The sequence below is a fragment of the Azolla caroliniana genome, unplaced genomic scaffold (genome assembly GCF_043228905.1).
Source record: "Azolla caroliniana isolate FFs.n. ecotype wild unplaced genomic scaffold, voAzoCaro1.0.p SCAF_8, whole genome shotgun sequence".
NCBI lineage: Eukaryota > Viridiplantae > Streptophyta > Polypodiopsida > Salviniales > Salviniaceae > Azolla > Azolla caroliniana.
Window position 1 is genome coordinate 5,993,109 of NW_028230443.1, and position 27,052 is coordinate 6,020,160.

Consider the following 27,052-nt stretch of genomic DNA (forward strand, 5'->3'; position numbering starts at 1 on the left):
GCTTCCGCTCTGCTCGATTCTTCTACTGCTGGCCTCTATGAATATGGTTCTTCTTCTCCCTGCACTCCATACAAATCCGTTCCTTCCTCTCCTTGTAATATGTTCGACCCATCACCATCTCCATCTTCTTCTGCTTCTTCACAGTCCGCTGGCATGCCTCCTCCTCCTCCTCCTCCTCCTCAGAGGAAGAAAAAGAGGAAGATCCGTTTCTTGATGCGCAGGAAGCTCCAATATCCATCATTTCTCCTCTACCCCCGCCGTCCATCTCCTTCCTCCACCTCCCTCCTCCTTATCCTGTACAGCATCCTGAAGAAGATCCGAGCTATGGCGAATTCCATCGCCATACCATACAAGGAAGAGAATCAAGGGAGCTGGGCGAAGGAAGGCAGGATCGGAAGAGAGGGGATGTACAGGCGGGCAGAAACAGGGATGATGGGGGTGGGCAGGGCGGCGAGTAACAGGGAAGCCATTGCAGATTGCATCGAGTTCATCAAGAGGTCCGCATCATCATGCTCAGAATCGGAATCTGCATCAGATTCTGCATCTGCATCTGCATCTCCATCGGATTCTGCATCAGATTCTCCATCAGATTCTGTGTAGGAATATATGCTGATGCTGCCTCCGTGATAGAGAGAGAGAGAGAGAGAGAGAGAGAGAGAGAGGCAGGGGATCTCCCCTGCTTGGTTTCACACCTGTCCGGACACAATTGCCCGGACACATTTTGCCCCGACAACCCGAGCGCGTCGGCCCATAGACCACCTGCATCTGCATATGCATCTTCTGAGACACTATGTAGGAATATGTTGTTGCCGCTGCCTCCATGAAAGAGAAGGCATTGGATCCCCTGCTTCGTTTCACACTTAACCAAACACAATTATCCCGCCAAGCCAAGCGAGTCGGCCCTTGTACCGGCATTCCTGCCTAGCCTGTCGAATGACAAAAGAAGGAGAAGAGACCCCGGATCGTCAAGAGCCACACATGCATGTCAGCGGACCGAGACGGAATGGCACGGGCACGAGACGGCTTGCATCCTCGCCCTTCTTCGTTCCTTACTTATCCTTCTCCAGTTGCCCTACATTGTCCTCACGACTTTTTGTTAATGGATCTGCATGTCTGGGAAAACATCTCGATCCACAATCATTGGCCTTCCACATAGGTGGGACAGATATGCGCTAGAAGTCGGGAGAGAAATCCATGTCGGGGGGCATTGCACCTGATCAATCATTAGACGCAAGAGAATTTTGGCTTGTGACCTTAGTCCTAATCCACGTTGTAAAAGATGTGCAATTAATGAAAACGAACTATAACATTCACATGAAATAATACATGTATAAAGATTTAACTATTTGCGTTAGGAGTTCAAATCCCACTTGGTTGCTTGCATTTCATGACATGTGTTGTCCTATCATTGGAAACCCTTCGTTGTGGCCATTATTTTTCATTTACCATGTTAATTAACATCATATGACTTTCTTACCACGCTATGTTAGCATGCCCACTCATGCAAATCCATAGTCATGTGGTGATCCCAAGAAAGTTCAATTGTAATAGCATCCAAAATTATATCAAATGCCTCATTGACGTAGAAATCCATTTTGGAGCACAACAAAATCAACTCGTTAGAAGTATAGGTCGACTTTGGCCTCATTGAAAAAGGATATCATTATTGATGCAACATTGATTTCTATGGTCCACATAGGCATCATTTAGGACAATGTAAACCCATATAATGATCATTTTTCCCTTGAAATATGGGATGTTGTTGATGTGGCACAAAATCATTGTTTGAAGAAAAGGAAGCCAACTTGAGGTCTCATTTTGAATTAAATTGACGTTGATGTATAGTGATGTATTAGGAGTTTATCTTCTATTAGCAACATGACAACCAAACATTTCGTAAGTGTTTGAATCATGTTCGTCTAACCGCCATTTTATATAGATTGAAAAGTCATCAACTCTAAATTGTTCACATGCAAGAGCCAACAAAATCATGTAGATTAGCCAAATAATTGGACAGATGTTTCCTAGATTCGGTTTTATCCTTTAATGTCCCTTTAAGAACATTAATAGATTCTTTCTAATTGGGTTGAACTCTTCCCCAATCAAGCATGAGAGTGCCAACTTCTCTCATGAGTATTTTTATGACTTTAGTCTTCAATCAATAGGGATGTTTTTTACACCATAAGAAGCAAAGGCTTTTATTCTGGGCATGCCCCTTTACATTTACATCAACAAAAAACCAAAACAAAACTTGCATCATATACTGAGTGAGTCAAAACATATGTGACAGATTGTGTAAGCACACACTGACATATATATTTAGCTCGTGTGCATGTGAAGAATGAGCAATACAATAAATTTTTATACCACCATTGTCTACCCTAAAGGACAAGATGTCGATCATACACACATATAGAGTTCCATGGACCATACCTTCAAGATCTCTATACACCAATGTATGGGCAAGATCACATCTATACTCGCACATCCAAACTACAATGTGAACTAGAGAGGCTATATATAAAAAATACTATGAAAACACATTGATTTGGTATAGGTAGCATGTTATACACACACAACAACAACACATATATACAACATATAGTGTCCATATATATAGTGGCCCATGCATTGGGGTAACAAATCTCACCAATTCCACTCATCAACTAGGTGAAACTATGGAATGTAAGGGGGCTTGGGGCACAAGACCATCAAGTGATCGAGAATATTGTAATTCATTACAAAATGAATAGCTTGTTTCTTCTCAAGTGTTGTTTTGGCATGGGAAAGAGAAGTTGCGATCTCAATTCAATTGTTTATTTTGATTGGGGATTGTACATTCGGAAGATGTGTTTGATAATGAATCTCAAAGGTTGTCAGATTTTGAAAATGCCAAGAAATGGTTATGTATTTCCCCAAATTATGGATTTATTTGGGAGAAATTACAAGATATACCATTGTTGCAAGGATCTTTGCCATTGAAAACAAATTTTGCACCTTGGGTGGATTGGTGGTTACTAGATGGTACATGCTTGTTACAAGTCACTACAAATATATTCTATCATCATGTGATGGCATCATTATCTTGGCTATCTCCTAAAGCAGCAAAGTTGTGGAATGTATGTAAGTCAGATGCAAGGTGGTGGAAAATATTACAACATGGTTGGCATTCCCATCTACCATTTCGTGCCAAGGAATTCATATGGAGAGTCATGATTGGTGGGCTCCCATTAGGTTCGGCCTTAAAGAGACGAGGACTAGGGTCTGGCACTTGTTTCTTTTGCATCATTCCATTGGAGGATAGTACACATAGGTTCATAATAATGTCCTATAGCGTGTACCATTTGGAAATACTTATCAGACATTTGGCAAGTTGTAACCCGTTGTTGTTTGAGACCTCAACAATGGGTTTTTTCTCAATATGTTTAAAATGGTTCAAATGATGAGAAGGAGATATGGTTCCAATTTTTACATTATTGGGGTCGACAACACAATTGGAATATGCGTAATGCTTTTCATGTTTGATAATAGACATGGGTGAAAGCCTATATAAAAAAGCTGAAAGGTATTCTCATGTGAAATTTTTGGATGTGAGAGCATGTGGGGATCATTTCCTCAAATGCAAATTCAGGTTTTTTGAATAGCATTATAGGACGTCCCTCTCCCTACATAGCATATATGATAGGTAGGGAGACTAAGAAGTGTTGTAACTAAGTGGATTTTACATACAATTAATATAATTGTGTGCTTTTATTGAGAGAGAGAGAGAGAGAGAGTTACCCAAATGGATGTAGCTCAATTAGTAAGGTTGCCCAATGGAGACCAGGTGTTCATGGGTTCAACCCCTACATTCCACAGTGGCATCTAGTGAAATAAGAGATATCTATGGAGTATGTATCTTGGTTTCACACCCAAGATGTATTGTTAGTAGTGTATAATGACTTACCACTAGGGTAAGCTAATCAAGATAAAGTAAAGAGAGAGAGAGAGAGATCCAACCAGAATCAAGAATGTTGAAACATCAAAGTTAAGGGCCCCTTTAAAATGTTCGAATATCGCTTAAAAACTTCATTTGTCAAGCCATCCCAACCAGGGCTCTTATCACTATGAAGATTTGGAGTTACATTTCTCAAATTTGGCAAGTTTTATCACGGTGTTATTTGACACCTAGACAATGGGTGTTTGCACAATTTACACAGGTTGACCCAAAATCAGAGATGGAGATCGTTTTTCTATTTCTAAGATATTGGGGATTGCATCATAATTGGAACATGCACAACACTTTTGTATTCGATGGTAGACATGGAGAGAAAGCATATCTACGAAAGTTGAAGGGAGTACTAATGTGGCAATTTTCTTTATTGGAGCAAGTGGAAAATCTTTCCTCGGTGGAGTGTTCATCTTGCCTATTGGCAATTCAACATGTTCCACTACCCGTGTAGTGTAGTGTAGTTAGTGGGTGACCATACTCCATTGTCACACCCATTGTAAGTAGTGTTTTTTACACACATTTATTAATATAATTGTGTGTTTTCACCCAAAAGAGAGAGAGAGAGAGAGAGAGAGAGAGAGAGAGAGATTTAATGTTCATGGATGATGGGAGACCAACTCCAATCCATGAGATGGAGACTAGCCCATGGGCGAGGAACTAACTTGCAAATGATGCAATGCACATGCACACATTATCCACGCAGTTCTAATCCCATCGTGTGCACCACCACCATACATACGTACATATTCACTCACACACAGTTTATACACAAAACGCAATGCATGCATGCCCAAACTACAGACATACATGAATGCATGCCTACATACATACAATACATACGTACATACATACATACATACATACATACAACTTACAATCATACAATACATACGTACATACATGCATACAATTATACGTACATACAATCATACAATACATACATACAATTACAATCATACAATACATACAATACTATCATACAATCATACAATACAATCATACATACATACATACAATACAATACATACATACATACATACATACATACATACATACATACATACATACATACAATACATACGTACATACATACATACATACAAATTACAATCATACAATACATACGTACGTACATACATGCAAATTACAATCATACAATACATACGTACATACATACATACAATTACAATCATACAATTATACGTACATACAATCATACAATAAATACATACAATCATACAATACATACATACATACATACATACATTGCATGCATTCACACGCATGCACAGATATATGAATGTGTATGTCTGTTGGCCACTCTTTATTTAAGCTTCATTTTTTCGCAGATTTATGGCCAGCAGATGATACTGCCTTCCTGCATGATCCTTCTGAATTATAGGAATTCGAAATCTGCTCTAGAGAGAGAGAGACGAGCGACTGGTCTGCCTCAGGTATTCTCCTTCCCCTTCTTCCCCTTCATGCAATGTCTCGAGGTAGAGAAAGAGAGAGCTTTGTTCGTCTTCACCAGAAAAAATAAAGAAAGAATTCCATGGAATTCTGTTTAGCTTGCACACACACACACACACACAGAATTTTAAAGAAAAAAGATTTGCAATACGATGTTATAAAGGAAAAATGGTCAGAAAGATTGACCTAGATTGGAATCTTTGTGCATCGTTAATCCTGTTTCTGTTTTGCTCTAAAACTTCCTTTTTTCTCTGCAATTGGAGAGCTTGCAATTTATTATCAGGTCAGATCGATTTCTGTTGTTTACATCATCTTGTAGTAGACATGTGAGTTAAATTTTGGATCAATTTTGATTAGATCATGTTACTATGACTCAGGTTCTAGGGTTTATGTTTTAGATAATTACCAATGTAGCACAATAGATATCCAAATGCCTCAACGTGGCCTTCGAAATTTGAGAATGACTCAATTACTATGCCATCTGTACCGCTAATTAATACTAAATAACATTAATGGCATATGTGAACATAATTAATAAGCAAGCAACATAACTTTATGTAGCCAATTTATGTTCTAATTATGCTTGTTTGCTATAACTATAGCTATACTAAGTGCTTTTTAAGCTATTCTTTGCATGTAGCATGTTGATTGTTGATCAAATGTGCTAATATGGTATTGATTAGCTTCGCAAGAAATAAATTGTAAGTTGGTAACTTTCAGAATTGGGATGTCTTTCCGGTCAATTTTGGTAATTATAATGTTATTTTGGTAAGTTACATTTTAAAGGGTTTCAGGGTTTAGGGTTCAGCATTTATGACATATATTTACATAGAAAAGAGTTTCAGTATTTGTTCTTACAATTTTTGTTTTTTCTTGAAAGTATATCGTCCATTGGTATTAGAATTACAATGGCTGGAGGCCTTACTACAAAATAGTCCAATATTACATATGACCATAGTCAATCTTTGTAGGTAAAGATAAGTAAGAAAGACACATAGCCAATCTTTAGAGACAAAGAAAATACAATGAAGCCATATCCTTCTCCTTTTAATGCATGTTTCATTCGTGTATTTGAAGACATGTTTGCAAAAAAATAGTTTTACTGTGATTTGCATTTGCATTATTTCAGAATCACCTTCAAATTTTGATATTGCATTATTGAAATAGCTTGGAATTTAATTGCACTTTATATTGTACTTATTTTAATAAACGTATATTTATGAGCAGATATTTATACTGAGTGCAATTAATTCAAGCTTTTGATGGCCGTTCTCTTATTACATTTACTTTTAACAACTGAACGTTCATTCTTGGCTCCCATTTGGCTACCTAGAGACATAACAAAGTCCTTATATATTGTTCCACGCGCGCGCGCACACGCACACACACACGTTAATAGTGCTACAATACAAACATCTTCCACAAAAGTTATCATACATGGACACACATCTGTTAATAGGCCAGCAGTACAAACAACATCCGCAAAAGGTATCTATGATACATGGAACCAATCCCAAGTATTGTGATTCCTTGATGATCCGTAACAGAGCTTGCGGGAATTCTTTCCATAGAACCTCTCTCCGTTGAAGAATATAGTTACACATTGGAAGTCAAATCTCAAGTTTATGTGCCGGTGTCTAGGGGAGCGACAAGGTCACTACATATACACAACCAGGAATGCTCTTTTATAATACAACAGATGTTAGGAGCAAGGGTCCAAGTGTGATGATCACTCAATGCGACGTTGTGTTTGATTAGTCCGCGTCCTAGTACTTGCCTCCGACTCCGGACCTCACCTCCAATCCGAGTCGGCTAATGATGGGTTTTATTCCTTTAGGGCCACCATCCAACGAAGTGTGTATTCACACTTTGAGAGTTCAATGGCTAATGATGGGTTTCATTCCTTTAGGCTGAACTTTATAGATCCCAATCCGGATGTCTTAAGGATGTGACAGAGTTCCACCTCCTCTTCCCTTTCTGTATAAGCATACCCTCTGATGGAACAAAAATGTTACTCATTGTCTTACTACAATTCAAATCAAACTACACCCTAATTGCTTATCTATCCCTCTCTTTGCCATCATCTTCCTGATTCTTTCCATGTCATTCTCCTTCCCATCTAAAGCATACATGTTAAAGAGCAAAACATAAGCAGATGCATTGTTTCCCTCTAAGTAGACCACGTTTTCTGCAGCTCTTTTTGCTCGTTCCATGTCACCGTGCATCCGACAAGCACCAAGTAAAGATGTCCAAACACAAGCATCAGCTTCCATTGGCATTTTGTTAATGAAATCCGCAGCTTCAGTCAAAAGACCTGCTCTCCCAAGAAGATCAACCATGCTCCCATAATGCTCAAACGTTGGCTCTACACCATGTTCATCCCTCATTGAAGAAAAATAGAACAAGCCCTCCTCTACCAGCCCTGCGTGACTACATGCGGAAATAAGGCTTAAAAAAGTGGTCGCATTCGGCATCACCTTCTCTTCTTGCATTTTCTTGTACAAATTCAAAGCTTCGCTACCATGTCCTTGTTGAGCGTACGCTGTGATCAGTGCTGTCCATGTGACCACATTCCATTTGTGCATATTATCAAATACCGACTGAGCCTTCTGTAAAGCGTCACATTTACCATACATGTTGACAATGGCATTGGTAATGACGAAATCAGATTCGAGCCCAAGATTTGCAATATGGTTATGAATTGCTATGCCTTCATCTAAAACCCCAATGCAAGCACACGCAGTAAGAATACCGATAAATGTGACCTTATCAGGTTCCATGTCTTCTTCTTGCTGCATTTTCCTAAACAGCTCGAGAGCTTCATGGCCTAATCCTTGTTGGGCATAAACTGTGATGATTGCATTCCATGATATCACCGTTTGTTGAGTGATGTTATTGAAGGCAGCTAGGGCATCATCGAGAAGTTTGCATTTGCCATACATATTGACAAGAGCTGTCCCAGTGATAACATCGAGCTCAAACCCTTTGTATGTAACCAATGCATGGATCTCCTTGCCCTCGGCCATAGATTCGAGGTTTGCACATGCGGATAGAGCACTTATGAAAGTGACCTTATCTGGTTCCATGCCTTGTTCTTGCATTTGGTGGAAGTAATCCAAAGCTTCTCTATTGCACCCTTGCCTAGTACACTTGGTAATCATGGATGTCCATGATACCACGGTGCGCTTCTCGACTTTACCGAACATAATCCGAACGTTGGTAGGGTCTCCACACTTCCCATACATAGTCATAAGGGCATTTCTCAATACCACATTTGATTAAAGCAATTCATCAGAGATACAAGTGTGGATAAATTTCCCATCGCTAAGGTTGTCAGGGGCAACACATGCACTCAATGCATTGATGAATGTGATCGCGTTTGGTTTCACATCTCGTGCCCGCATCTCTGATAAGAGCCTCAGAGCCTCATGGTGGCGTCCTTTCCTAACAAAAGCTCCCATGAGGGAGTTATAAGCTGCCACATCAAGAGCAACACTAACCTTGCTAAATACAATCTTAGCTTGATCAACATCTCGACATCGGCCATACATGTCGATAAGTCCAGTGGCAACCATAATGTCAGTGTGCAATCCAGCCCCCACAGCCAAGGTGTGAACGTGCTCGCCCTCTACGAGGGAGGCAGCATGGGAACATGCCTTGAGACATATGATGAATGTGACCCTGTCTGGACTAACATCCTCTGTTACCATTTGTGTGAGCATTTCAAGGGCCTTTCATATGTGCTGTGTCTCTTCTTGAGCAGGAGGCGGCACTCTTTGGGCTTGACTGGACACTTCCTGGGTGGAAAGATGTGGCACTTTTTTGGCATGATGTGGTACAACTTGAGTATCACCTTGAATTTCCTGCACATGATGTGACACTTCTTGGGCATGACGTAGTGATTCTTGGGCATAAGTAAGCAATTCTCCAGCATGAACTGACACCTTTTGGGCATAATGTGGCACCTCTTTGGGGTGAGGTTGAACTTTCTGAACATGGCAAGGCACTGCTTGGGATGATGTCTCTCATCTTGGGCATTGGCATATGCACCCATCATGGTGTTCCAAGAGACCACATCTCTCTTATGAACTTGTTAAACAAAACACTAGTATTTGAGATTTCCATGGATTTTGCATACCTGTGCAGGAGGACATTAGCCAGATGGGTTTTCTGATCCAGCCCAAAACAGACCATTCGAGCATGAAGAAGCAGGCATTGTTGAGGAGAAGGAAGAAGAAGAGAGTGCGATTGAAGAAGAAAAGCTATGGTTTCTTCTTCGGCCATCACGTCACTTCCCTCTAAAAGAAGGAAGGATTGCTGCTAACTCCACCATTTCCTATAGATTTCTCGGGTGGGTCCTTCAAAAGGAAATAGCTCCATGGACAGCAGGAAGCTTTGCCATATGTATGTATAGACATTTCTCACTCTGCCAAGCCTCAAGAACAGTATGTACTCTACTCTACCTGAGTTCATGAGAGAGAGTGAGGTGAAGATACGGTTCATAAGTGAGTGAGATAAGTGAATGAATATAACTTATATAAGTTATGACCATAGATAGCTAGCTAGTTCATAAGTCATGCCAAATTTAGAGAACCCAAGTTGGACCAAACATCCTGGGGCTTGGAAGTCGGGCCCATGCTTCGTTTTCAGTGGCAGTTCCACATTGGGAGTGTGGCAATGCTACGCGAAAAACGTTTCAAATTTAGCCCAATTATATTGATGAAATTTGAATGTCCCATCCAATTTGATGAGAGTAATATTTATGCCTTTGATATTCTCTCCCTCTCGTTTCGAGTTTCTCTTTTTTGAGTTAAAGGTGCGAACTTCGTATGTGCTCCTCTTCCTTGAAACCGGATCAGTCGATCCAAAAAAATCCTTAATAGATTGAAGATATCATATGTTCACAACTTGGACAACAACTCTGTGGTGTACCTATTCAGTCCCAAATGGGACACAATTCCAAAACTTATTGGGACTCACCAAGGGGCCTTGTCCTAGTCCCAAAAGGTGCACCACCGTTGTCTCCCCCAAACCTGTCCCAATGGGCACTCCCAATGACCATCTTTGGTCTTATTTGAGGAAAGAAGTCTCAAATAATACCAATGAACTAATTCTATATATGTCTATGTCATCCCTAGGCCATAGTCTCCAACATAACACCCTCGATTATAATGTGAGGTCTGGCGTACGCCGCAGACACGAGGGAGTTACTTGTAAGAGGTAAAGAGGCAACAAACAGAGAGATTGGAATCTATGCGTTGAGATATGTTAAGTATTATCGGTCACAGGACAACGTAGGCATGGTGGGAGAGCAGACCATGCACGCTTTGCGTCGTTTCGTGCCCATCAACATTCCACCGGGCCACAGAGAGGGAGGAAAGGTCGTGGTTACGTATTATATGTGAGTTTTGCGGACATGTGTCGACCATGTTGCGTCGGCCTACGGTGCCCAAACCAGAACGTGTAGATTGTTGCGCACATGGTAATAGCCCATCCATGAGCCTTGCTCAAGAATCGAATATACACGGGTAGGGGGTGCAATGATTGCGCTCTGACTAGGTACGTGTGAATGAACGCACGTTACCGATAAATTATTGTAATGTCCGAGACTATGGACTATGGACTAGGGATGACATACATACATACATGTACATAATGTAGATATATGTGTTACGTTGGAGACTAGGGACAACATGCATACATATGTACATGACGTAGATATATTGTGTTATGTTGGAGACTATGGACTAGGGATGACACACATACATATGTACATAATGTAGATATATGTGTTACGTTGGAGACTAGGGACAACATGCATACATATGTACATGACGTAGATATATTGTGTTATGTTGGAGACTATGGACTAGGGATGACACACATACATATGTACATAACGTAGATATATGTGTTATGTTGGAGATTGTGGCCTAGGGATGACATAGACATATATAGAATTAGTTCCTTGGTCTTTGACCATCTTTGGTCTTATTTTAGACTTCTCTCCTCAAATAAGACCAAACTTTGGTATTATAAAAGAGCATTCCTGGTGTTGTGTATATGTAGTGACCTTGTCGCTCCCCTAGACATCGGCACATAAACGTGAGATTTGACTTCCAATGTGTAACTATATTCTTCAGCGGAGAGGGGTTCTATGGAGAGAATTCCCGCAAGCGCTGTTACAGATCATCAAGGAATCACAATACTTGGGATTGGTTCCATGTATCATAGATACCTTTTGCGGATGTTCTTTGTACAGTTGGCCTATTAACATATGTGTGTCCATGTATGATGCCTTTTGGGATGTCGTTTGTACTGTGAGACCATTAACCGATGTGTGTCCATGTATGATAACTTTTGTGGAAGATGTTTGTATTGTAGCACTGTTAACGTGTGTGTGCGTGGAACAATATGTATATGTGTAAGGACTTTGTTATGTCTCTAGGTAGCCAAATGGGAGCCAAGAATGAACGTTCAGTTGTTAAAACTTAAAAAGTAAATGTAATAAGAGAAATGTTCAGGTTCCATATTACAGTGTAAATCAAGTTGGAGATATGGATGAAGATTTGTGCAACCCTGCAGCTCTGCTAAAGCGCATATCAGAACTTGAACGGGGTGCTCACAGAACAAAATAATTATGTCAATCTGAAGTTTTGAATTTTGATTTAATAATTTGATGCGTGAAGCTTTTGAGAAACGTTCTACAATTTGCAACTCTCAGGCTGCTAGTGCTGTGTCAACCGTATGAAGCTACATACTTTATAGTGCAACCGTGGGATTTTGATGTTTTCATTACTGTAATGCATATATATTTTCTTCTTAAAAGATAAGAGTCCTGGGAATAAACTATATGAGAATTCTTTTGACAAATCTGGATCTTGAAAATATTATCTTCTCCATATAGCCTTCTTGATTTATAAGGGTTATGCTCAAGTAACTTATCAGACCTTCTGTGCCTCAAATGATGGCATTTGTTAAAAGGCATAGCAGACTATTCAGAATTTGGTGGAATGGCTGTATGACCATGAAGCTACAGATAAATGCCCATCTGTCTATGTTCTTCTCAACAAATTGGACAGAAATAGGTTTGCAACCTCAGGAAATAAAGCAAAGTGTTAAGAATCAATTGAGTAATAGGAAAGTTTTTAGAGGTGCCTTATTTGTCGAGGGTCTCCTTCAAAAGCTGTTGCAACTGTCACATAGAAAGGATTGTGGCTTCGTAATTCGCACTATAAGAAAGAAAAGATATCCTAACAAATCTCTGGAGACCAAAATTGACCTATGATTCAAAAGTGACACATCTAGTGGCCATTATATTCGACTTCACAGTGCCAAATGACACAAAAAGGAACTAAAAGGTCAATAAAAACTGTCGCTGAAAAGGGATAGAGAACAATCAAATTCATGGGGAAACATGTGATGCTCCCTTCAGTTTCTGGATTACGTCAGAGTAGTTACTGAGAAATCCATTTTTTTATGGGAGACAATCTCCTAGAAGTATCCATAGCAAGATTTCTAATTCGATGTGGAATGATCGTTTACAAAATAGGTATTCCATATATGGACGAAAGATATCAAGCTGCTGAATCGTTACTTTTCCAAAACACTTGCAATGCGTGGATTATTGCTATTCCTCTGTAAAGGGCTTAATTTCTCTTTTTCAACTTTGTCTAGTTCTTTCTTTACTAAACCCTGAAGGCACGTTTACAATTTGTTTGTGAAAGAAACTTTACTAAACCCTGAAACTGAGTTGATTTTTCCATCTTGTTAGTTGATTGAAAGATGACCATCAGTGTTTCTAAATTTATTATCTCACATTTATAAAATGCAGAGCGTGATGATCTTCAACTTGATATTGAGCAATTGTGCATGCAACAATCTGGGATGTCAAGCAAAGCTGATGCTCTCTCTAAGATACAGACACGGAGGTTAGACATGACTATTATCTTGTTTTGTTTCTGTAAGATTTTCTATTTGAAGAAAAGTAAACATATTCGCCGCATGATTACTGCAATGGTGTAATAAGTCAATACAATTAGAGATTTTCCCTGTCTTTAAGCTTCAGGCATTTTTTTTGTTTTTTAGGCTTTCGACATTACATACTTGCAACATCCCCTAGCTACATTATTCTACTTGCAAATGCATAGGATGGCCTCTTATTTTTCGCATCTCGAGACACTCAAAAAGATCTGGATTTGAATTAATCTGAAATTCTGAAAAAACAGATTGAGATGGTAAAACTATCTCTAAAGAGATTTGCAAAAAGACAAAAAGCTAGATAAGCTTGAACCAACTACTTCCTATGCAGTCTTTTTTTCGATCAATAAAACCTTCCTTTTCAATGCACCATGGCCACCTATATATGTAGAGGGTTTTTTCTAAAAGTCTTATCTTTTTTCATGCCTTTCTTAAGGAACCTAAGATAAGCTCAAGCCTTGCTTTCCTTAAAAAAGCCCTTGCTTACCGTAGAACTAAAAGCCAGAGATCCTGCATCAATATTGTGATCTCTATTTTGGGGAAATTGGCATTTTCTTGGTATTTGTAAATCCCATTTTCTTGGAAACTCTGGGTTTGTGCATAAGTATTTAATCAAATTAGTTAGTTATCAGACCATGTATTGTCTTCAGAGTTCACTTTCTTTTCCAGTCATTGTTTGCCATGATTAAAAGAAAAATTTGTACAATTATATAAAGGTGCACTATGCAGTACATTTTTTTGAACATTTGTAAATTTCCACTTCACAGGATTACCACTCTGAAGCAGGAACTTGAAGTTAGTAAGCAGAAGTTGGAAGAGTGCACAAAAACCAATTGCAAGCTACGCGATGAATTGACGGAGATTTACAATATAAAGGTACAATTTTTTTAACACAATTGCATCTTCAATCACCTTATGCCGTGGACATTTAAATGTGTGAGTTATATCTTTGATTATAATATGATGGCTCCAATGTGAATGCTACATGTTTATACAGACACAGTTTGCTGATCTTCTGAAATCAGAAACTGATAAAGTAAGGTTCTGGCAGTTTTATGTTTAGATGAACTCGAAATAACTTTTCTAAGATATGCCAAGAAATATATTTAAACTAATGGCATAGCTTTTATTTTAGAACATTGAGCTTGAAAAAAATATCAAGTTTTTTCAGACTACAATTGCAAGTGCTCTAAACGAGAGAGACAAAGCAGTTTTACAGGTTAGAAATGAAACTCTACACTCACAAGTTTACAAACTTGATATGCTGTAATGTGAACTTTGCCTTGTATTGATTTTTTCAGGTTGAAAACAGGCAAAAGAGAGAGAAAGAGTTGACTGGAAAAGTAAAACAATTAGGAGACAGGTAGCTCAAATAAACCTAGATTCATGTGTTTGAATACAGAGTCATATTGCATATACACTTATTTTGCGAAATAATATATCTGGATATATGTACACTTATATCTATACATATGCTTTCATGCATGTGGCTCTGCATTGTTCAATATATACGTGTGCAATGATTATCTCCATATATATTCGGTGTGATGTCTGCATTTATTTTCAGGTTGGAACTACTAACATCTGAGCTTCAGGAACACAGAAAGGTATGTTCAAATTTTGTTGAATAAATAGGATCATATAAGAATTTTCTGTTGAATAATATGTATGACCTATTAAATATTATGTAGGTTGTAGACTTTTTTTGGGATATTCGGATGAATGGGAGTGAAACAAAATGTCAAGGAGAGTATCATGAAAAAGCAATGGCTTTATTGGGAGATCCGCAAAATTTCTGGACATATGGAGACAGGGAAAAGGAATTAGAGAGTTTATATGATCAAGTTAAAGATGGGAAAATAGCTATGGTAAGAAAGGCAGTTAATCTTACATTTACTAGTTTTCTGTTGTTGGAAGGACTTTGTATGATTTTGTCCATTGTTTCTTTCTGTACAGGCTCTATTGCAGGAAAAGTATCATGTATCTATTGATTTGGTATCTAGTTTGACAAGAGATCTTAAAGAAGTAAGATTTTGATGCAGATACATATTTTGACTTGTATATCTCAAGAAATACATTGGTAGTGATTGTCTTTTTCACTTAGGTAGCCACATCTAAAAAGCTTGTGGAAGATCAATATCTGGACCATAAAGAAAAAATGGTAAATTGATTTGTTTGAGGTGTTAATTTCCTGTTGAGAAACAATGAATGTGTTTGCTGATTTTAGCTATTGCAGGTGCATTTGATGGTAGTTCTAACTGGAGAATTAAGAAATTTCCAGTCAGATTTTTTTGATTTTAAGAGAGACATGATGAAAACACTGAAAGAAATGGCAGAATTGTCTAGGATGTACTATGAAGATTTCCGAATGAAGCAACTAAAAATACACATGGTTCACAATGAATTGAGCGAGAAAAGAAATTCAGTTGATAAAGAGAAGGCTGGCGAATTTTTTAAGGCAAGCGTTTTTGGAATATTCTGTTGTGACAGTTCAATTGTCAATGCTTTTTGAGCATCCTATCTGTATGTGATAATCCACATGAGGAGATTAGTCATGAGTTATAACTTCATCTAGCACCAATTAATCCCTAGTTTTCTTAACAGTTCCAAATGAAGTTTGGAACAGGAAGTGAAAGTCTCATTAAAGACAATTCGCATGCCTGAATAAAAAGTTAATCCCAATTGCTGAGTAAAGATGTTGTAGGAAACTCGTTCCCAAATAAATGTCTGTTAACTTCCTATATGAACTTTTGACGTTTTCTCATGATTTACTCTTATGGAAATTCAGACGATCAGTAAAGAAAAAAATTCCAGAACACCATGTCACTTGCTTATTTGAAAATCATTATCGGGCTTTCTTGATGTAGAATTGTGCATATGTATACAAATCATCCTCATGATTCTGAATGATGAATCCCAAAGTGGAAGGTGTTTTATGTTTGATTTGTTTCCAGCCTCGCGTCTTAAATACATGCCTCTTGCGTATCTCAAATTTATTATCAGACTTTCGGTGATGTAGAATTTTGCATAGCTTTCCAAATGAACTTCATGATTCTGAATGATGTGTCCCAAAGTGTAAAGTGTTTTTCAGAGATTTTGATGTGTTTGCAGCCTTGCGTGATCACAGTTCTCTGTACCAAGTGAAGATTGACAATATTGCTTTCTCAGGAGAACCACAAAGACAGCAGGAATGCACAGGCACAAATATCTGACTCTCAGATTCTGGGCATTAAGGAAGCACTGGCTCTCGCCTTGCAACAAAAGGTATGGTTTGCCTCAAGATAATATAATTATTATGGTTTAGGAACAATCTAGTCGCATATCAGCACTTCTTGGAGCTATTGTCTGCAGTAATTACTGATCTTGGACAATTTGATAATACAAACGAAAAAACACAGCTATGCTGAATCCATCAAAATATGTGAACCATTTAAAAATATCAGCTAATAAATATGTGAACTAAATAAAAATTTCAGCTAATTATTCATACATATAATTTGGTTACAGCAGCAGTCTTATGATAATTTATTTTGGAAGTCTGTAATGCAAAAGATCTTTCTTTGATCTGGAGACGACATGAAGTGAACCTTCGACTGTAAAATGCTTTGATCTAACTTGACGTGAACCTCAGAATGATTTGTTTAAATTTTTTCAGTATTCTAGATATTTAACTATATGAGATCAAAATACCAGTTGCGAGACGATTAAATGATATTGCTTATACTTTTTAATTGACATTGATTGCAGTAGGCTGAGACCTTTTTAGTGACTGGAACAAGATCCTCTTGATGTGGAAGCTTTGTTTGGAGTTACATTCCAGCTCTCACATTGATGGCCTCTTTTAATTAAAATAATTATCGTAAAGAGATATAAGGCAACGCTTATAGGGACCAGTAATGAATGCTATATATTATATCATTTTCGAGAAAGAATGATATATAAACAACTCTCAGGAGGCCAGAATGGCATATTAGACTGTATGAGTTTATTTCTGAAATGTTCACATTTTGAGTGATTGCAAAGGAGCCATATAAATTGGCTAGCTCTCATTAATGGAAGCTTGAGCATGGATGTGAAAACTTAAGCAGTACAGATTTTCTGGATATTGGTTATACTTTTATCCAGTAGTTAAAATTGCCTCTCCATTTGCACTTATTTATCAGGTATCCACACTTCTACTTCTGTCCCAGCAAGAGGAGAGACGCATTTTAGAGGAAAACACAATCGCTGTCCAAGAATATCGAATCATTCAACTGCAAAAGCAGCTCTTCCAGGTTAGAAATCCAGAGTATGTTTTGTAGGAATTTATATTTTGTTCATGTTTTCTCTATCCTGCATCAGGTTACGGCTGATAAAGCAAACGTGCATATGGAACTGGCAAACCTTTGGGAAGAATTTCAGAGAATACAGGAATTAAACTGGTGAGTATTACTGTTGAAATTAAAGTCAGAGTTACATGAAACTAGCCATGAAAAAGTGCTGATCAAAAGTTGGATGTAAGTTTTTACCTTTCGAATATTACTCTGTAGCAAGACTCAAGTACAGATGATATGAAAACTGTCAAAGAAATAATGCTTATTGAGAATAAGATGCTTAACTATACATCATAAATCGATCATGAAACCATTCAAGGAGTGTTGCAAAACGATAATTCTAATGTTTTCAAGTTTAAATATTTTTTAGTACAAATGACAACTCAAACTGTTCAAGAAACAGTACTGGCTGACAATAAATAATTTTATGTTTATTTACCTTAGAGAAATTACAGATAATGTTTACCATTAAGTTTTTACCATACATATAAGTACAGTTCCCAGGAAAAGTGGGAACTAACAGTAAGATATAATGTCTACATCCAGGGTTCTACCTTACAGCAATTACAGTCGCATCGTCGATCATCATAAAGCTCAACTACGTTGGAGTAAGGTTGAAGGAACTGGATCATCAAAAGTATTAGGAAATACGCAAACCCAGAGTAAAAATGGAGGAAATGTTTCTCCAAGGTGGGTTTGGAGTAAGGCATTGATTCCAGACTCTTTGAAACATTTTGAAGCACAAGACCATGATACAAGGAAGGTCTCTACTCATTGGATCCAAAGATATTGGTTAAAAGATGCAGGACATAATAAATCAATCAATAACACTAGAGTGCAGGGGGATTGTGGTGTGGCAAGGTATGATCAGAGGAAATATATGATGATTTCTCAAATAAAGGACTGTGACTTAATACAATTTTGGTCTTTTGAAGGTTGCAAGCAGAAAATGCTGCGCTGCGGGATATTTTTTCGATTTTGCAAGAGCTTTCTGGTTCTGTAATGCGGCTACATCAAAGAATAGCTAAGGTATATGCAAACTCTTACATCTTTCTTAAGAAAGTAATACATTGCCATTCTCTGAATCTTTGCTTTTCACTAAAGTTGGATATTTTTGGCATTCTCTTCATGAGCTTATCAGCCTTTAAATTTCAGATTTGATGTAGTTCATGTCTTAATACATGAAATTACCATTTCTAAGGCTGTAATCTTTGCTTGTGATTTTAAAAATTTGTCAAATGTTACACATCCTGGTTGAGCATACCTAGATCTAAAAGCACAATCTCTGCTGTTACTTTTTTTCTCCTAAAAATGGTAATGATTTGATTGCAGATTGCACAAGAACCATGGGATTGGCATCTTGATTCTTTCAGCCATAATATATCGCTACTTGATTCTGTTATAGAGGAGGGAAAGCATCTTAGACTATCTTTTGTCTCAGGATTGTGTCGAAATGAGACAAATTTAGCAACTCCTTTTGGAGGTGCACTATTAGATTCTATTCTTCTTGCAGCAGAAATTTGTAAAACCTATTTAAATTCACGTGAAGACATTTGATCCATTTAATCTGTCAAATAAAAGATCATGTAATCCACACCTGATGAACAACCCTCAATTGTTTTTTATGCACATGCATGATGGTCAGAATTGTTTTTAAGCAATTGTGAGGGGATCAATTTCACATCATGATTATATTAGGGAATCATTTGAAAACTATCATTACGTCCAATGAAAAGCTCATCAATACACATTTGGTTTGATGGTGATGAGGAAGACCAAGTGTCGCTATTTTCCTGCAGCCAACCTTACTTTTGTTGTCTATATATTGGTTTTTTGTAACTTTTAAAGAGTTCCATTATGTGTGAGTGAGGATCCTTTTGAAGAGCCCTCATGGTATCATAAAAAATTATCAAACAGTCGAGAGACAAGTGGCAAAGTCAAGTTATAGCCATGTCAAATGTGGCATGTATCCTCCACGACGAATCCTCTACTCAACTTGGTCCAAACCTCAATATCTTTTTCCATTTCTACGTCATCTTTCGAAGGCTGTGCCTGTGCTTCTTGCACTTTAGTTTATGGTCACAAGTCCGACTCACAACTAGTAATTCGTACCCTGAGACCTCTTGATCGTTCCTTGTGTTTAATCACAACTAGAGATAACCATTCTAACCTTTGGGTGAATGTACCATTTGCTGCCACTGCCTCAGTAAGTGGCTTAAGTTAGGAAACCCATTACACCTGTCAACCATCCCATCCAATGATCTACATTCAGCTTAAGACTTTCCATCAACGTCACCTAGAAGTGTTCACAAATGATTTTTTCCAAGCTGCATCAGATTTAAGGGAAGCAAAACAAGCAATGCCCACAATTTAGGGTAACCTCCATGGCCCACTTATTATTTAGAGCACATAATAACATTTTTAAGAAGATTACTAACAAAACAATGATAACTAAATATGAATATATGAAAAAGTATGGGCAATTCTAAAGTTACAACTCTGAAGGTTTGCCATACCGTGTATGATGAAGTAATGTGTTGTGGTACATAACCAACTGGCTAATGGACTAGAAGGGATCGTAATCAAATTATCTTATGAAGTACTGACCAAAACCTTCGAATGTGTTTCAAAATGCTTTCCAGAGGATCTGCTTTTAACCACATTACCAGATACATGAATGAGGCAACTTTCAATCTCCAGAGAATCATTCACTCCAGTCTAGACCATTCGTAAATCAAGTTTTTTGGGTGCGTACACAACAATGAAATAACCCCAGAAGAATGAAAACTGCATCTCACAAAGAAGTCTGCAAAGAAAAATGTATTCAACTTTGATGTAGTATGTTCAGCACACAAGTGAAAACAAGTTTCAAATTGCACAACTTGTTAAGATTGGGAGAGCCACAATGTAATTAATTACAAACAAATTTCCAGTAAGATAAAAGTCAAGCTATTGGAGAGTTCCGTAGATGTTAAGATACACCAGAGTATAAGTTTTAAAAACTGCAACATTTTTCCATCCTCATCATCATTACAATCAAATATCGATTAATCTACAGCATAACCATTTTATGAGTCCTAAAGACAACCATGTTCGAATCGTTAAAAAAAATCTACTGGTGACTAGCAATAAAAAAAAAGTGCTTACAGATACATCTCGACAAAATTCACGCACAACTGTTATTATACAACGTATGAATAGAGAGAGAGAGAGAGAGAGAGAGAGAGAGAGAGAGAGATTGCATAGACATATGAGGACAATCACACCCTTTTATCACGCATCGGAGAGAACCATACTAATGAAAAACCCATCTATTTCAAACGATCGTTACATATACAATTCCAGAGTCACAAGACTAAAGGTGGATCCATGAAACAGAACTGGGAACACCAATCAGCAAGGGAAGAAATCAAGTCAAGCGAAACGCTATGGTGATAAAAGAAAGATCATCCACCAAACCCGTAGAGAGTACGTCCTTGACGCTTCAAGGCATACACAACATCCATGGCAGTGACGGTCTTGCGTCGAGCGTGCTCTGTGTAGGTCACGGCGTCTCTGATGACATTCTCGAGAAAGATCTTGAGGACGCCTCGCGTCTCCTCGTAGATTAATCCACTGATACGCTTCACTCCACCACGACGGGCGAGACGGCGGATTGCAGGCTTGGTAATGCCTTGGATGTTATCTCTGAGAACCTTGCGATGGCGCTTCGCTCCTCCCTTTCCGAGACCTTTGCCTCCTTTACCTCTTCCGGACATGGCGATGGATGGATGGATGGATTTGGCGAGTTAGGGTTTCCTTCTGTGTCTGTCTGTACGCGGGAGAAGGCGAAACGCTGCAGAGAAACGGAAGAAACGGGTACTGATCCTTTCTGCTTTATTCTTCATCTGGTTTGATCTGCACCGTCCATTTCGCCCCTCCAGATCTAACGGCTCCCCCATATTCAATGTCGCGGATCGATCCTGCTCCACATCGTTCGATGGGCGCCGCACGATGAGGCTGGCTTTGCCCACCATCTAACGGTGGAGAGCCACGGCCTCGAGAAAACACAATTATCTCATCGGAGAGGCAAACCTCCCCGATGGCTGGGCTGGGACACACGTTGGCTTCTCGGGACACACCCATGATGGGCAAGACCCGCGTTGGCTTCCTGGGACACACCTTTCCCGATGTGTGGGTCCCGTGTTGGCTTACCGGGGACACACCACTGATGAATGGGACCCACGTTGGCTTCCGTGGACACACCTTTCATGGATGGGTCCCATGTTGGCCTCCCAGGACACACCTCCCAATGGGTGGGTCCCATGTTGGCTTATTGGGGACACACCTCTAATGAATGGGACCCACGTTGGCTTCCATGGACACAACTCTCATTGGGCAGTACCCGTATTGGCTTCCCTGGACACACCTCTCAATGGGTGGTACTTGTGTTCGCTTCCCTGGACGCACCTCCCAATGGGTGGGACCCATGTTGGCTTATCGGGACACACCTCTCGATGGGTAGGACCTGCATTAGCTTCCTTGGAACATGCCCCCAATGGGTAGGGCTTGTAGTTTCAAGTACAACTAACACACTATTGTGTGACTAGAGGACGATGCTTGCTACCCATGGATAGACATATTGTCTTTTGTTTGTCTCCCTCGCTTACTACCCTCTTTACCTTTGTTCTCAGCTATTGGACCACCTACCTTGCCCTGCCCATCAACCCCAATTTTATTCCTTTCAACATTGTTGATTTCATATATGTATGTTCTACATATATCCAATGGCATGTCATAGATTTGCATTTTCGAAAAGGGGTGGCACAAAAAGATGGGAATAGTGTGGGTCAGATGTTAATACAAACTCCGTGGCATCTTTATATCCACGATGAGTATAATTAAGGAAGAAGAGTAAAACTATGTACTTACATCTACCTTGTACAAAACAAGGTCACGAATAAATGCTTAGACTTTGCAATAGGCATTCTCGGTCATGCGTAAGACTTGCAATCGTGTCACCATGTGCCATCTACGGGCATTCCATCTGCTCGCCAGGGTTACCGATGCTACTATGAAGAAGAAGAAGAAGAAGAAGAAGAAGAAGAAGACGACGAAGAAGACTCGTTAGTAAGGGTAATAGAATCGTATACGGTACTATGTACATACATAGATATGTATTGTACATCAAGTCGATACTACGACAACCTGACTTGACGGGATTGAGAGATGGAGTGTGTTTGTTTCTTGTGGACATGGAGAGATGGCCGGACAAATATAAAGCCAAGCAGCTGCCCAAGTGTGAAACCGTCCATCTCCCTCCCCTTCCAGTTCTGCACGCCAAACCCTAACCCTAATCTCAACGCCTCCTCCTCTCTGAAGCTTCTCCATTGCTCTTCCTCCCTCTTAATCTACATACTTCTCTTCTGCATTCCCTGCAGATCCGCCCCCCCTCTGCCCTCTCTCCCGACGACGGCTGCAACGTCGGAGAAGAAGAAGAAGAATCAGCAGCTTCAGGTACTTGCACGCCTTTTCCCTGCGCCTTTGTCTCTCCTCCATTGCCATTCGCTACGTATCTTCACCTGTTCTTCTTTTGGTGTCTAATGTTTCTGACGATGTATTAAATCTCTCCATCTTCTCCTTTTTCCAACCTCATATTTGTCGTGTTTCTCATCCCCGGTTGTGTTTTCTCCATCGTTTTCGCTTTTCGGCATCTGTTTTCACCTGCTTGTATGTACGATACGTGTGTATGGAATCACCTTTGTGTTTCTATTGTCTATTCTCTGATATGGTCCAATCACTAGCAGAAATGGCCGCCGTCTCCTCAGATTTGCTGTGGCAACTCGTGAAGAAGAACAACAGGTTCCTTGTGAAGAGGAATGGAAACGGCAGCAACTCCATGCAGTTCAGCAGCGAGCTCAATAACCTCTACAACCTTAATACCTTCAAGTATTCAGGTAAAGTTCTGATTTCAAATTCATATTCAATATGGTATAGATGTTCAGTGTATAATGCATTGAAGTACTCAGGTGAAACTTTGTATTTGTATGGAAGCAAAGTTGTGTTTCATGCTAGGGCTTGATTATCTGAATTCAGGGCCCAATGTAGATATCCACTTATTTTACTCAAAGTGTAATCAATCTTGTACTTTCTCCTTTGGAAGAGAAATGCATTTTATATTTTCTGCATTTTTCTTCATCGACTTAGTCTTCAATGTGAATGCTAATTCATCTGATATGGCAATGCATCTTTCATGTTATTCATTTTTATTCAGGCATGAATGTGAAAAATCTTGTATCTTCTGGTTGTATTCTTAACTCAGTGTATGAGTGTAATGCATCTTACTTAAATCTGTATATATAATGATCTGATGTATGGAAAATTTACCTTACCTCACATGAATTTGAAAAATCTTGTGTATTACTTACACAGGCTTGGCAAACAAGAAAACTGTATCCATTACTCCTGGTAGTGATCTTACCGTTTTCCTTGCTACAACAAAGACAAAGAAAAGTACCAAACCTAGAGATTCTGTGAATAGGTGTCTGTTGAAGAGAGATGTAAGGCGTATGGCCGCAGTTATTGAGAACCAGGTATGGTCAGGATTCTGAGCTATAAAATATCGTCTTATAGTTACAATTAGATGAATGCAGATGAGTAAAATCACTGAAAGTTGGAATTCATAAGTATTGACCTTTGACTCTCAATGCTTAAAGATGAGTATTTGGGTAAAAATATGTGTCTAATTGCTGAGCTTTGTTAATATGCATGAATTGTAGGTAAGAAAGAGAAGATAATCACTTGGCTTTTCCCATTGCAAGATGTTTAACTATCAAGTTACAACAAATTGATCCCAACTTTTTTGAATGATAAATCTTTTCCCTTGCAATCAATGCAGATGGCTAATTTACAGGAAAATCTATTATTATCGGGTACTAGTGGTGCTTAAATATCAGATAAATTATAATATTCTGATATTACAGTGTGAAAAGATCAGATGTTTCTTCCTTGTAAGTTGATGCATGTATTAGTTCTATGGCTTGCATCAGACTTGCACAATACTTGCTGTTGTTTTGATGTGTTGTCTAACTAGAATCATGCAAAGGTTTTTTAGTGCTAGCCTCTAGGTACTGTTGATGAAATATATGTTTAAAGTATTTGTAGAAAGTTTTGATATTTTGCCATGTGGAAAAATACAATTTTTTTCTCATGGTGCTGGATAGTGTTAAACCTAGTAGTGTAGGCTTTTCTCTCGAATATGTATTCACGCTAACTTCTATAGAGGCTCTCTTTGAAAGAAACTGAACACTTTGACTTCATGAATGAATCATAAATTGGATTCCCTGATATTAGAAAATTAGAAAGTAATGCTCCTTGAAAATGCACTTTTTGTTTTTCTGTATTTTGCTGAAGTGTATGCAAAACAATGTTTTGTAGGTGGTTGCAAATGGCTATCGTCCAGACTTGAAGAAAGCAGCACTAGCAAAGTTAAGTTCTATTCACAAAAGTCTTCGTGTGGCAAAATCAGGAGTTATTAAAAAGGCTGGTAAATCATTGAGAAAGTCCACATAAACTTTGTGTGTAAACTATACCCTAGTTTCATTTCGAACTAGCATAGAATTGAAGTGGAAACCACTGCTTTGGCATAATACAATTTTGTTGTTTACCTCCAAACATGGCATCCTTGAGTGATTAACTATGACATCTGCTAGTATTTTTGAGGCTTGGCTTGATATAGTGTTTATGAGCGTGATTATTTGGTTACTAGACTTGCTAACAAATAAATTGTGTGTGGATGATATTTGTCGTGAGTCATATTTCACATTTTGTTATTTCTGCATTTCTCTGATGGATGCTGAGTAATAGGAGTGGGATCCTTTTGAATTGATTAGTTACTACTTTGGATGCATAATCGCTTTCAGAGTAACATTTAGGTTTAGATGTTTTATATTGCGTCATTCACGTAAATAATGTGATCATGATCTCTTCTAAACAGAAACATTGGATGGATATAAGTTTGCAGACAACAAATGGAAAATCGCATTTGGATCTGTATATATATATATATATATATATATAATTCACTTGAGACTTTGTTTACAATAAAAATTTACTATATATAGAGTATTGTAATTCACCTTCATGATACTCACAGAATTTTTTAAGTTTTAAATTGTTCATCTGTTTGTTCTTATAGAAATAAGTTGACATATTTCTTATAGGGGGGTTACCTTGTAACATTACCTTCACCACTGCTGTATTTTGGGTTCATAGAATAGTAATAGTTAATTTTAAAGAAAACAACAATAAACTTGAGTTCTCTTGCTGATGAAAGCAACATGGAAAGTAGCAATGTTGAAGCATCAGGAATATGAGTTACATGACGGAAGGTGAAATCAATTTTTTCTGAAGTGTATGTATTACTATGTTGACTGATGGAACATGTTTGAAGAAATCAATCCAACATTTCTCACAGTTGTTTTAGAACCAAACAGTTGAGGTGCAAGGTACTTCATAATTTACTGAGAACTAGCACAATGATATGTTGACATTTGTTTCCATGTTCCACGAGTGGAACCTGTGATTTCTACTTGATGGAGGTCTCAAGCTTTCAGCTATTTCATGTATATATGAAAAAATATCTCCTCATCATCTAGTCTGCATGGTTTTGTCGCAACAAGTGGTATTTGGAATGAATCTTGCATGCCAAATCCATTATCCACATAACAAGTGACAGAACAGTTGATGGCTGCAATGATACCATTCTAGTTACATCCGTGTGGATGTGTAGTAGGATAAACTATATCCATAATTAGATTACTTACCTTTTTAGAGACTACGAGATTACCCAAGAGAGTTCACCTATTTGCAATACTAATTGTACCATGTTTCAAAGTTAGTAGAATGACAATCGGCACAAAACAATACAATTTAAGAAATAAACCTTACAAGCAAAACACCAAACTTATTTATTGAAATGTCCTACAAACCAAACTCAAATATGAAAGTGCCATTGCATACCAATTTTGACTTGATTTAAACCAGATGTAATCTCATTACCTCCACCAACTCAATGAGGAGATTACAAAAGGGAAAATCATTGCATCTTCTTGTGTGTGTGTGTGTGTGTGTTTGGTTTTTGGACATCCAAAATGTTTGCATGTGATGATATTATCATGAGTTAATACACTGTTTCACAAACAATATTGCGTCCTTGCAAGTGTTGCTAAATGTTTGTAATGAATATGCATTGTGGATAAGATTGCGCATACTCTTTACAAAATAGCAATTGATGCATGTGCACAAGGTAAGCCCAAAT

General features: G+C 38.4%; 3 protein-coding genes and 1 pseudogene across 4 annotated transcripts; 2 read left to right on the top strand and 2 right to left on the bottom strand.

Annotated features, from left to right (window-relative positions):
• Positions 1-5,354: 5,354 nt before the first annotated feature.
• MEE13 (myosin heavy chain-like protein) lies at positions 5,355-19,545 on the top strand. Its single transcript, XM_087323850.1, has 19 exons — positions 5,355-5,445; positions 12,000-12,079; positions 13,296-13,392; positions 14,209-14,317; positions 14,439-14,477; positions 14,577-14,660; positions 14,743-14,804; positions 15,009-15,048; positions 15,133-15,309; positions 15,398-15,466; positions 15,546-15,602; positions 15,678-15,949; positions 16,230-16,304; positions 16,588-16,705; positions 17,605-17,715; positions 17,783-17,862; positions 18,301-18,615; positions 18,690-18,783; positions 19,087-19,545. The coding sequence occupies exons 2-19, from the start codon at positions 12,019-12,021 to the stop codon at positions 19,309-19,311; spliced, it is 2,085 nt and encodes a 694-aa protein (XP_087179976.1). The 5' UTR covers positions 5,355-5,445; positions 12,000-12,018; the 3' UTR covers positions 19,312-19,545.
• LOC147860903 (pentatricopeptide repeat-containing protein At1g11290, chloroplastic pseudogene) lies at positions 7,457-9,763 on the bottom strand (annotated as a pseudogene).
• Positions 19,546-21,003: 1,458 nt separating the features above from the next.
• On the bottom strand, positions 21,004-21,605 carry LOC147860904 (histone H4). The gene has a single exon (XM_087323152.1). The coding sequence runs from the start codon at positions 21,510-21,512 to the stop codon at positions 21,201-21,203; it is 312 nt and encodes a 103-aa protein (XP_087179278.1). The 5' UTR covers positions 21,513-21,605; the 3' UTR covers positions 21,004-21,200.
• A 1,472-nt stretch (positions 21,606-23,077) lies between these two features.
• Positions 23,078-25,565, top strand: LOC147860905 (large ribosomal subunit protein eL28y-like). 2 transcript variants are annotated; one of them, XM_087323533.1, is made up of 4 exons: positions 23,078-23,250; positions 23,541-23,690; positions 24,166-24,326; positions 25,171-25,565. In XM_087323533.1, the coding sequence occupies exons 2-4, from the start codon at positions 23,543-23,545 to the stop codon at positions 25,303-25,305; spliced, it is 444 nt and encodes a 147-aa protein (XP_087179659.1). In that variant the 5' UTR covers positions 23,078-23,250; positions 23,541-23,542; the 3' UTR covers positions 25,306-25,565. The 2 variants fall into 2 exon arrangements, with proteins under 2 accessions (XP_087179659.1, XP_087179660.1); XM_087323534.1 differs by lacking the exon at positions 23,078-23,250 and having other exon boundaries at positions 23,535-23,690.
• The last annotated feature ends 1,487 nt before the right edge of the window (positions 25,566-27,052 follow it).

What these genes read in the sequence shown, in the direction of transcription:
- MEE13 (XM_087323850.1), top strand. Translation starts at nt 12,019, where the DNA reads ATGGATGAAGATTTGTGCAACCCTGCAGCTCTGCTAAAGCGCATATCA. An exon ending in TCTAAGATACAGACACGGAG is followed by an intron (nt 13,393 to 14,208) that starts GTTAGACATGAC and finishes TCCACTTCACAG; the next exon opens with GATTACCACTCTGAAGCAGG. An exon ending in AGAATACAGGAATTAAACTG is followed by an intron (nt 17,863 to 18,300) that starts GTGAGTATTACT and finishes GTCTACATCCAG; the next exon opens with GGTTCTACCTTACAGCAATT.
- LOC147860904 (XM_087323152.1), bottom strand. Translation starts at nt 21,512, where the DNA reads ATGTCCGGAAGAGGTAAAGGAGGCAAAGGTCTCGGAAAGGGAGGAGCG.
- LOC147860905 (XM_087323533.1), top strand. Translation starts at nt 23,543, where the DNA reads ATGGCCGCCGTCTCCTCAGATTTGCTGTGGCAACTCGTGAAGAAGAAC. An exon ending in TAATACCTTCAAGTATTCAG is followed by an intron (nt 23,691 to 24,165) that starts GTAAAGTTCTGA and finishes TTACTTACACAG; the next exon opens with GCTTGGCAAACAAGAAAACT. An exon ending in CCGCAGTTATTGAGAACCAG is followed by an intron (nt 24,327 to 25,170) that starts GTATGGTCAGGA and finishes AATGTTTTGTAG; the next exon opens with GTGGTTGCAAATGGCTATCG.